Raw genomic sequence first — 10,942 nt, 5'->3', positions numbered from 1 at the left:
AATCTTACTCCTGCAGGAACCAGAATTATCCGACCACAGCTGCTCAGGCCTGCTTTAGCCTGCCTAGTTCCTAGGAGATAGGATGCTGAGGGGCTTCAGGTGACTGAGTCTCGTCACCTTCTGGAGCTATCCATTGAAGACAGGTGGGAGCCCCACACCCTCAGCACTCAAAGACTCCTTCCTTCCTCTTCTCAAGGCCTGCTAGCCTCTTGACCTTTGCTTGTTTGAGGTTTATGTTACTGTGGGCTCCTCAGCTGCAGAATGGAGGCTGGGCTAGGGCGCTGAATGCCGCTGGCTGGCCAAGAGAAACTAGGAGACTCATTCCCAGCACTAACTAAAGGCCTATTGATCTTTGACCCCTGCCCCTCCCAAGAGCCTTGGCCCTCTTCCCACCTCCTTTCTTCCTTGTGGGCCTCTCCCTCCATTCTCTGTCTCCTCATTTTCCTCTATGCTCTCGCCTAGACAGGCAGTCTCCTCCAGTTCCTTGCACGGTCCGATCTTTCCATGCTGTCTTCAAGCCCTGCTTCCTGTACATCTCCCAGCCCTGGCACAGACAACTCAGACAAGAAGGTCCACTGGGCTTCTTCTGAGAAGAGAAGGAGGGCATCGTCCACAGACTCAGAGTCAAAGACTCACTTGGACATTTCTAAGTTGCCCAGGTCCCGGAGACCCAGCCGGCTGACGGTGAAGTATGACCGGGGTCATCTGCAGCGCTGGCTGGAGATGGAGCAGTGGGTAGATGCTCAGGTTCAGGAGCTCTTCCAGGTGGGTAGCCTGCGAGGCTGCTGGAGACTGGATCCGGGCTTGGGTCCTGAGGGTCAGAGAGCTTCCGAGGAGCTGGAGGGCTGATGTGAAATGGAGCATGCTTCAGATGGAAAGAAAATCTCAACCATCTCTTTAACCGCTTTGTGCTACGGAAAAGGCCTGGTTTTATTTATGGAAATTTCCTAGTCTCGGTTTCTGACCTATCTAATGGGGCTATCCATGCCTGGGGTATCTCTTTGCTAAGATTTACATGACAGTTGAAGAGTAAATGCTTGGCCAGACTTTGTTGCTTTATGTTTCTTCCACATACATTCATGCATAAAGCCACATTGTCCAGTACTGTCCCTATCAGTACCGTGGCTTTTAGTTTTAAATGAATTAAGCTGAGATGAAATCCAAGATTAAGATCCCAAGTCACATAGGAATGGTTAAAGTGCTGACTGACTTGTGTACCATATCATCAGCACAGATGTGGACTGGCCCCACTATCTCAGGATGGGCAATGCAGAGCTAGATAGTGAGAACACTGACACCATGACCTCCACAGGCTTGGACTCAACCCGGGGAAGGATGGGTCTTGTCCCTGATCATGGGGCAAGTAGTAAGTAGTCTCTTACTTAGACTCTGATCCCAGAGCAGTAGCAACTGCTTCATCAAGAATAGGGTTTTGAGCCAGGCAGTGGTGGCGCACGCTTGTAATCCCAGCACTCTGGAAGGCAGAGGCAGGCGGATTTCTGAGTTCCAGGACAGCCAGGGCTATACAGAGAAACCCTGTCTTAAAAAAAAACAAATCCAAAAAAAAAAACCCCCCCAAAAAAAAGAATAAGGTTTTGACCTCTTGACCATGTCTTAGTCACAATGCAAGCCTGGACATGCATTATTTGATTTAACCTCCCCCCCACCCCCCAATTCCATTAAGTAGCTGTTGCCTCACAGCTGAGAGTTGAGACTTATGGCTGCAGCTCAGTGAGTGATTGGATGAAGCCTGGGCTCTGATACTCAGCACTGGCATAACATACATGGTTCATGGCGGCACATTCTTATGTTTTTACATCTGTTTTTTAAAGATTCATTTATTATATGTAAGTACACTGTAGCTGTATTCAGACACACCAGAAGAGGGTGTCAGACCTCATTAAGGATGGTTGTGAGCCACCATGTAGGTGCTGGGATTTGAACTCAGACTTTTGGAAAAACAGTCAGTGCTCTTAACTGCAGAGCCATCTCTCCGGCCCATGGCGGCACAGTCTTACAGGAGGTAGAAGATGGGGGCTTAGAAGTTCAGTCATCCTCAGCTACTTAGTTAATTCAAGACTACTGGAATAGTAGTGACTTGCTCAAAGTCATGCAGCTAGGGAGCCATGGACTAGGACTATAGTTTGGCCCCTGGCTAGAAAGTTTGGGTACTTATTTGAGCAGCCAGCCAATGGGAATTTAATCTACTATTGTGTGGGTACCAGCCCAATGGTTGGTTTCCAGAGACTAACCCACAAGACCAGGAGTTCTCATTGTTCACAAGAGTGTTTGTTAACATGACTGTCTTCTTCTGCCCTCCTTTCTTCCTTCCTTCCTTCCCTCCTTCCCTCCTTCCTTCCCTCCTTCCCTCCTTCCTTCCCTCCTTCCTTCCCTCCTTCCTTCCTTCCCTCCTTCCCTCCTTCCTTCCCTCCTTCCCTCCCTCCTTCCCTCCTTCCTTCCTTCCCTCTTTCCCTCCTTCCCTCCTTCCTTCCTTCCTTCCTTCCTTCCTTCCTTCCTTCCTTCCTTTCTTCCTTCCTTCCTTCCTTCCTTCCTCCTCCCTCCCCCTTCTTTGCTTTTTTGGGTCCTGTGTTCAGGTCTGTGATTCTTGCAAGTGAGGCTTGTCAGCTGTCCTACTATGTGAGTAGAAAGGGCCTGGTCAGTGCTGCAGCTCACTATGTCCTGTGCCTGCCTAGTACACAGGGCTGGTCTGCTGAAGCATCCTCAGCCTGCTTGTGGAGGGGAGAGAGATGCTTCAGTGTTGGGAGCTAGAGAGGTAAGCCTTCTTGATCCCTATCTACTCTAGTTTTTCAGGGCACTGCCAGCCACCCCCACTTTACTACTTCCAGCTCCTCCCTACAGCTAGGTTTTGGTTTCAAAGCATTTCATGTGCCCTTGAACAAAAAGTCTCATATTTCAGACATCTCAGGGCAAGTCCTACCAAGCAACCAAGGAAGGCAGCAGCCAAAGGGACTCGCTTTACAAGGCAAGGATGGAGGAGGGAGACTGTATTGTAATGTGCCCATAATAGTGGGAAACAAGGCATGTGGGAGGACTGCTCCCAGGCAATGACTGGCATAAAACACCTGCCCTGTTGTTTCCATGGCAACTGTCCAAAGGTGCCAGCAGGAAGCAACTAAGTGCCCAGGAAAGTCCAGGTGGCTGGGCATCTAGACAGAGGTCACAGAGACTCTGAGCTTCTGTTCTCTTTTCCCAGTGCCCCTCCATGGCCTGTCCTGCCCACCTGTGGCCTGCTATACCATTGGGAATGGTTACAGGGATGTGCTTCTTGTTTAATGACACTCAACCTTCCTTCCTCAGAGGATCACTGTCCCCATGGGTGTGTAGCCTGGCCTGAGGTCTGTGAGAAACTAAATCTGGGGATACACACAATCTGGGGGCCCTCGGACTTATGTTCTCTAGAAGTAGCCTGAGGATTTGACTTAATCAGCTGTACATTTAAGGAGACCTCTTGTTAATAGGGCTCCATACACTACTTTTATGCCCACCCCACACCCCTTTTAACCTCTTCACATCAGGCCCCTGAAAGGATTTGTCAGTGCCCTGAAATTTACCGAGAGCTTGCTAAGTGCTGCATTAAAGCTAATGTACATATCAGCAGGGGACACCGTGGTGGACCAAGCATGAACTTTCTATAATTCCATGATTCTGGATTTTCCTGGTGACAGGTGGAACACACTCCTGTTGAGGCAGTGACATTTTAAAACAACAACCTACTACATTTTTAACTTTTTAAAATGTTGCGGATGTTAAACCTGGTGGCACAGGCCTGTAAACTCAGCTACTGAGGAGGCTGAGGCAGGAGCATTGCAGCTAGCTTGGGCAATTTAGTGAGACCCAATCTTGGAAAAAAATATACAAAAGAATTGGGAATATAGCACAGAATACATAAGTAAATTGAAAGCATTGCTGGGGCCACTGAGATGACTCAGCAGGTCAAGGCAATTGCACACAAGCCTGATAACCTGAGTTTGATCCCTTGCACCCATGTAAAGGTGGATGGAGAAAACCAGCTCCACAGTGTTGACCTCTGACCACGGCACTTCCTCATCACACGATAATGGTAATAATCGTTTTTTAAAAAGTATTGTTGGACATGGTGGTACACGCCTTTAATCTCAGCAATCAAGAAGCAGACACAGGCAGATAGATTTTTGAGTTTGAGATCAGCATTTTCTATATAGTGAGACTCTGTCTCAAACAACAGCAACAATAACAACACCCCAAGTATTGTCAGTGAAGCATACGGTTAGCTCATCTGGGCTGGTGTCCATTACTAGTCTCATGGTCTGGGTGTAGACTGAGATGAGAAAGGGGTTCAAATCATGGACCGACTGGCAGAAAGCTGCTACAGGTAACGGTATCACAAGCTTACCACACTTGTTCATCTCAGTGGGGTTGTGTTGTCTTCAATTTCTTTAAAGCCTACTTTTAATAAGGGTTCTTAGATGCTTTAACCTCTCTTCTGGCCTACTACCCATAAGAGGTAGTGGAAAAGAACAGTTATTAGGATATGGGAGAAGTGTTTAGAAATAGTTTTTTGGAGCAAATCCAACCTGGGTTGTCAGGATATACACCAGCAGTCCAGTTCAGGACTGTCGGGATAGCAAATGTGAATCAGCAGCGGTTGCATGATCCAGCAGAAACAGCCAGGCCTCTGCCAAATTGGCACTAGTCAGCAGGAGTGAGCAGGACCAGCAGGGGTGCCAGGAGACGTTTTCTGCCGTGCTTCTCTCAGTGAAGTGAAGATCAGTGAAGGCGTGAGACCAATGATACATTGCAAAGCTAGCTATGCAAGCCCCCATCACTGTCCACTGGGTCCGATTTATACTCCCTCCAAACATCACACCTTCACATAGGTCTTGCCTTGTGAGTTAGCAAAGTTGCTTGAGTTAGACTCCATGTGAGTCTGATTCAGTTGACATCACTCTGCCAATCTGCCCAAGTCTGATGAAGCTGTAAGAACCCGCCAGAACACCACCAGAAGGTTTTTGGTGCATTTTTTCTTTCTATGAAGTCATGATAAAGGATGACCATTAAGGAATGGCAAGGTGTACCAATACCCTCTAGCATCATCTACTGTCTGTTGAGTCCTTCTTAACATCATGTGTCCTTTTACATGTTTGCTTTAGCAAAACAACCTTTTGCTATGTCTGCTTCAGCAAAATGTTCCTTCATGTGTCTGCTTTCACAGAACATCTCACCTGTGTCTGCTTCAGGAAAACACTCCTTCATGTGTCTGCCCCAGTGAAACACCATCAGACACAACTAACTTTCCAAAGAAACCATAAGTTTCCATTTCAGAGCTATTATTCTCTGGGAATTCAAAACATATGTAAGGGGCTGAGGTTGGAGCTCGGTGATAGAGCATGTGCTTGGCATGTGCAAGACCTTGGCGCTAGGGATGAAGGGATTGAAAGAAAAAATATTGGGACTGTGATATAATCCTGTTATCAACATATTCAACATATATTGAATACATAAATGGGATACTAATGGTTTTGGGGTCAGGAGTCTTTTTTATAAAAGCAAACATAAACTTTAAAAAAATGTATATATGTGTATGCACATGATCGATATATGTGGGGTTCCTGAAACAGTGTAGAGGAGAGAACTTGGTGAAGCTGGCTTTCTCCTTCCATTTTTATGTAGGTACCAGGGATCGAACTCAGGTTGTCAAGTTTGTGCAGCAAACATCTCCACCCACTCAGCCACCTCAATGGCCCCCAAATCCTAATCTTTTTTTTTTTTTTAAGATTTATGTATTTATTTATATGTAAGTTACACCAAGCGTCAGATCTCCTTACAGATGGTTGTGAGCCACCATGTGGTTGCTGGGATTTGAACTCAGGACCTTTGGAAGAGCAGTCAGTGCTCTTAACCGCTGAGCCATCTCTCCAGCCCAATCCTAATCTTTATAATGATTTATTTAGCTTTGAGAAAGGATCTTGCTGTATAGCCTAAAATAGCCTTGAAATCAAAACTTCAGAATAGCTGGCATCGCAGGCAGGTATCCCCTGCCCTGGCTCTTCCCCTGCCCCTGAAAGTCTGATCCAAAAGTGTTAGATGATGGACGATGGACAGGCCAAGGGTCTATTCTACCTCCCATTCTGTGGCCACACCCTGGGATGCTTCACTAACCATTTTTCTGCAGAATTAAATATGCTGTTAATTCCATCAGGTAAAGCTTTTATTTAAAATATGATCGCTTCTCAAGGCTTTCCATGCCTTTTATTTTGTTTTTGGTGTTTGAGACAGTCTTGCTGTGTAGCCCTGGTTGGCCTAGAATTCAGGCTGGCCTCCAACTTTCAGCAATGTTCCTGTGTCTGCTTCCAAGTGCTGAGATTATAGGCATGTGCCACCACAACAAATCATTTTTTAGGTTTTATTAATTTATTATTATTGTTGTTGATGTTATTACTGTGGAATGCACTGAAGGTTAAACTCAGGATCTCATTTATAGGAGGCAAAACAAGACCTTTACCACTAAGTTCCATCCATTTAATCCATCTATCTGTCTATCTGGGTTTTGTTATTATTACATTTGTTCCTATTTTACGTGTAGGATCATTTTACCTCCATTCATATTTATGTACTGCAGGCATGCAGTGTCTGTGTTGAGTGACAGATCCTGGATTTACAGGAGCTCGTTAGCTGCCTGATATGGGTGCTGGTGCCCCTAGCCACTGACATCTTTCTGGCCCTGTCCACACTTTGTATGTCGGAGACAGGGTCTCTCCCTGGCACCCAAGGATTGCTCTGCCTTGCTTCAGAGACTCCAGGCACTTGACACAGGCCATCCTTTGATGTGGGCTAAGGATCAGCCTCAGGTCCTCATGCATAAGTAGCAAGCACTTTAGATGTTATCTCTCCAGCCTCCCACCTTTTGTATTATTTGAAACAGTCTCTTGTAGCCCAGGCTAGTCTCAAACCTTCTATGTAGCCTAAGATGACCTTGAACTTTGATCTTCCTACCTTGACTCTTGAGTGCTGAGATTACTGGCATGTTCCACCACACCAGCTATTTTTCTTTTTCTGAAATTTATTATTGTGTGTGTTCATATTGTGTGTGTGATTTGTGTCTGAGTGTGTGCACACATGTGTTATTATGCACGTGTAGAGATCAAAGGAAAACTTTCAGAGAATTCGTTTTCTCCTCCCACTGTGGGATCTGGGGATCAAACCGAAGTAATCAGCCTGCGGCAAGTGCCTTTATCTGCTGAGCCCTTCCCCACAGATAAGGTCTGTGTAGCTTTGGCTAACCTAGAATTCATTATGTAGAATAGGCTGGACTTGAATCCAGAGAGATCAGCCTGGCTCTGCTTTCTGAATGCTGGGGTCAAAGGTGTGTGCTGCCAAGACTGACCATGGTTTGAGTGTGAGTGTGTGTGTGTGTGTTTGTAACCCTGGCTGTCCTGTTGTTATGTAGCCCAGGCTAGCTTAAAGCTTTCACCAATTCTTCTGTCTCACCTTTCCAAGTGCTGAGACCAATTGTGTGCTCTCACACCTGACTGTATATTTTGTGTGGTTTTCTAGTTAGCAACTACATTCTGAGAATAATCTAGTGCTTGTCACTCACTCCTGACCCTAAGCATCAGGATTTGGTGGTTTGTCTGTTTGTTTGTTTACTTATTGTAGGCTTATATTTTTCAAAACCTACTTTATTAAGGGTTCTTAAACCCTTCAATCTCCCTTATAGCCCACCAACCAAAGGTAGGGGAGAAAGATGGCTTAGGACAAGTGGGACATAGACCTGGTTAGAGCAGTTCTTTGGGGCAATTCCAGTCTTTGTTGTTAGCAGTCCAGTCCACTAGCAAAACATCAACAGGAATCAGAATCCAGAAGAAACCACAAGGCTCCGCTGAAGTGGCAAGAAGCAGCCAGAGACAACCAGAAGTTCTTGGTGTGTTTCTCTCTTTGAAGTCATGACAAGTGAAGATCAGTGAAGAAAGCAAGGTGAACCAATGCCAGAGCATCATCTACTGTCTGTTGGGTTAAACTTTTTCCAAATACCATGTGTCCTTTCAAACATCCACTCCAGCAAAATATCACATGACCTTCCACCAGACAGGTTTCAGAAAAACACCAAGTGTCTGTTCTCAGCAAAGCATTCTCCCATAACACAGTTTCCAGAAAAACATTACATGACACAACTGGATCTCCAATGAAACTAGAAATTCCCACATTTATTTATTTATTTATTTATTTATTGATTTATTTATCTATCTATCTATCTATTTATCTATTTATGGGACAGGGTATCATCTCACGTTTAGTAGCCAAGTGTGATCTTATGTCTCTCTCCCAAGTGCTGGGATTACAAGTGTATTCTGGGTTTATGTTGGTCCTGAGGCCTGAATCCAAAGCTTTGTGCATGCTTGGCAAGCACTCTACTGACAGAACTATCTAGTATCTGGTTACTTCCTATACTCCTGATTTCCAAGGTTGGTGAGCTTTTGTTCCCACAGGCTCCTGTGGTCATGCTCCTGTGGTCATGTGTGAGCTGTCCTTCCCACGGGCTCCTGTGGTCATGTGTGAGCTGTCCTTCCCATGTAACTCCTGTGGTCATGTGTGAGCTGTCCTTCCCACGGGCTCCTGTGGTCATGTGTGAGTTGTCCTTCCCACGGGCTCCTGTGGTCATGTGTGAGCTGTCCTTCCTATGTAACTTCTGTGGTCATGTGTGAGCTGTCCTTCCCACGGGCTCCTGTGGTCATGTGTGAGCTGTCCTTCCCACGGGCTCCTGTGGTCATGTGTGAGCTGTCCTTCCCATGTAACTCCTGTGGTCATGTGTGAGCTGTCCTTCCCACGGGCTCCTGTGCTCTCTCATCAAGGCATCAGTCTGCCATCATCTATTTTAACCGCTCTGTCAGTTGTCTGTAGGCTTTTCAAGGGCAGGATCAGATTGTCTGTCTGTCTTGTAAGACTCATCTTCATCTCTGATATACAACTGGCCTTCATTTATTGATCTACCTGTTAGTTTATATATCTATCTGTTTATTGTGGCTGGCCTTGGACTCACAGAGATCTGCCTGTTTCTGCCTCCTGAGTGCTATACAACGACTGCCCAGCTGCCCTCTCTTGACAAACACATATAAAGTCCATGAACTTTGAATAAAGTCCACTATACATGAAAAAAGGGCAGGAAGAAGTCTGGAGCTTCAGGAAAAGGGGCTGACTCAGGCAATAGTGATTTTTAAAAAATGCTAACAGTAGAAGGAGAAGGAAGGAAGATGAGGGTTCTTTTCTTTTTGCTACATTATTTGTTCTGTTTTATTTATTTATTCATAGTTTACAAAGTCACCTTTATTGAATATAGACTAACATGGAAGAAATGTGCCCTTTGACAGTGAACAAAATAAATACAGTGAGTGAATGTATTTTGCCCTTTATAAAATGTTACACCATCAAGTGTGGGTGCATGGACATGGGCCTGTGAGTGCATGGACCAAATGGAGGCCAGGGGTCTGATTCCCCTGGAGCTGCAGTTATGGAGGTGTAAGGACATGGTGCTGGGAACCAAGCTCAACTCCTCTGGAAGAGCAGACAGTACTCTACTGCTGAGCCATCTTCTCCAGGCCCTGTGATTGTGACTTTTCTTGTTTTGTTTTGAGACAGAGCCTCTCTAGGTCATCCTGGCTGTCACAGAGCTTGCTATTACACCAAGATGGCTTCTAACTCACAGAGATTAAATCTAATCAAATCTAATTCAGGTTCTCTGGAAAAGCAGCTAGTGCTCTTATCTGCTGAACTGTCTCCACAAGGCATTTTCCCACTATGGAGTCTAGGTTGGTCTGAAAGTCATGGTCCTCTGTCTCAGTGCCCAAGCACTGAGAGTACAGGCACATGTGAAGACCTCTTTAGGTGTAACTCTTAACACTTCTGCATAGAAATGGTAGGTGCCTAGTAAAACCTTATCAATAGGAAAAATCAATGGTCCTTGTGAGTTAGCTGAGGAGGGGGATCAATATGAAGATCAGCAGATGAAGGTAGAGATGGGTGAGTCCTGTCAGTAACTGCCGTTCTAGCACCAGCTCAGATGCCTGTTACTGTCAACTAGGGTCAAGAAGATCCTTCTGAGCCTGAGATTGATCTGGAAGCTCTCATGGAATTGTCCACAGAAGAGCAGAGGACTCAGCTGGAGGTAGGATGGGAAGCTGGGCTTGGAGCCTAGGGAGGGTTCTTGGGAGACCAGTGGGGGTTTGTGGGGAAGGACATGGCTCACTTCAGCTTGCTCTCTCTTACTCAGGCCATTCTCCAAGACTGCCCAGGCAACAGTGAGGTAAGGCACTTCTGCTACTGCATTAGGAGGAAGCCTTAGCGGGAGACTACAGACAAATAGAAAGGAGCCTTTGAGAGGAATGCTCGGCCCTTGACCATTCCTTCCGTTTCTTGCTCTGGGGACAGTGGGAGACAGATTAAGGGGGGCAGCATAGTGGCTGTGATTTCCTGCCTTGATCTCAGTGTTCTCTCCCCCTCAGCCTTTTATCTCTGAGCTACTCAGTCAACTCAAGAGACTTCGGAGACTCAGCAGGCCTTCAAAATAATCCTGGAGGGACCATCTTCTGCAGCCTCAGCACTGCCAGGATCCACAGGATTCTGGCCAGGATCCACATCCCTGACCTGGATACTGGCTGAAAGGCCTTCAATACAGACAAGAGCTGCAGAAGACAAAGAGAGACACTTGTATAGCCCACGTGTGTGTGCAGCCACAGCTGGCTCTCCGCTGGGTTCTCTGGGAGTCAGCTGTAGTTGTTGTCTAATACTTTCCTTGGCAGCCAAGATAAAACCTTTAGGAGCCCAGAATAAGGGAATGTGGTGTGTGTCTATACTGGGAATGGAGAAGGAGAAGTGATATCTTGAAAGACCAACATCTTAAGTCACTTGGCTCTATCCACATCATGAATCCATGCATCCATCCATCCAC

The 10,942-nt window shown here is 46.1% G+C and overlaps 1 protein-coding gene across 2 annotated transcripts; it reads left to right on the top strand.

Annotated features, from left to right (window-relative positions):
* Positions 1 to 504: 504 nt before the first annotated feature.
* On the top strand, positions 505 to 10,689 carry Ppp1r14d (protein phosphatase 1 regulatory inhibitor subunit 14D). 2 transcript variants are annotated; one of them, XM_052181458.1, is made up of 5 exons: positions 505 to 765; positions 2,918 to 2,976; positions 10,070 to 10,159; positions 10,265 to 10,297; positions 10,497 to 10,689. In XM_052181458.1, the coding sequence occupies exons 1-5, from the start codon at positions 505 to 507 to the stop codon at positions 10,651 to 10,653; spliced, it is 600 nt and encodes a 199-aa protein (XP_052037418.1). In that variant the 3' UTR covers positions 10,654 to 10,689. The 2 variants fall into 2 exon arrangements, with proteins under 2 accessions (XP_052037418.1, XP_052037419.1); XM_052181459.1 differs by lacking the exon at positions 2,918 to 2,976 and having other exon boundaries at positions 10,076 to 10,159; positions 10,497 to 10,625.
* The last annotated feature ends 253 nt before the right edge of the window (positions 10,690 to 10,942 follow it).

Source organism: Apodemus sylvaticus, chromosome 5 (genome assembly GCF_947179515.1).
Source record: "Apodemus sylvaticus chromosome 5, mApoSyl1.1, whole genome shotgun sequence".
NCBI lineage: Eukaryota > Metazoa > Chordata > Mammalia > Rodentia > Muridae > Apodemus > Apodemus sylvaticus.
The sequence above is the reverse complement of the archived record's forward strand: the minus strand, read 5'-3'. Positions and strand labels throughout refer to the sequence as shown.

Coding starts and splice junctions, on each gene's coding strand:
- Ppp1r14d (XM_052181458.1), top strand. CDS start 505: ATGCTGTCTTCAAGCCCTGCTTCCTGTACATCTCCCAGCCCTGGCACA. Junction 2,977..10,069: donor AGCAGCCAAAGGGACTCGCT/TTACAAGGCAAG, acceptor CCTGTTACTGTC/AACTAGGGTCAAGAAGATCC. Junction 10,160..10,264: donor AGCAGAGGACTCAGCTGGAG/GTAGGATGGGAA, acceptor TCTCTTACTCAG/GCCATTCTCCAAGACTGCCC.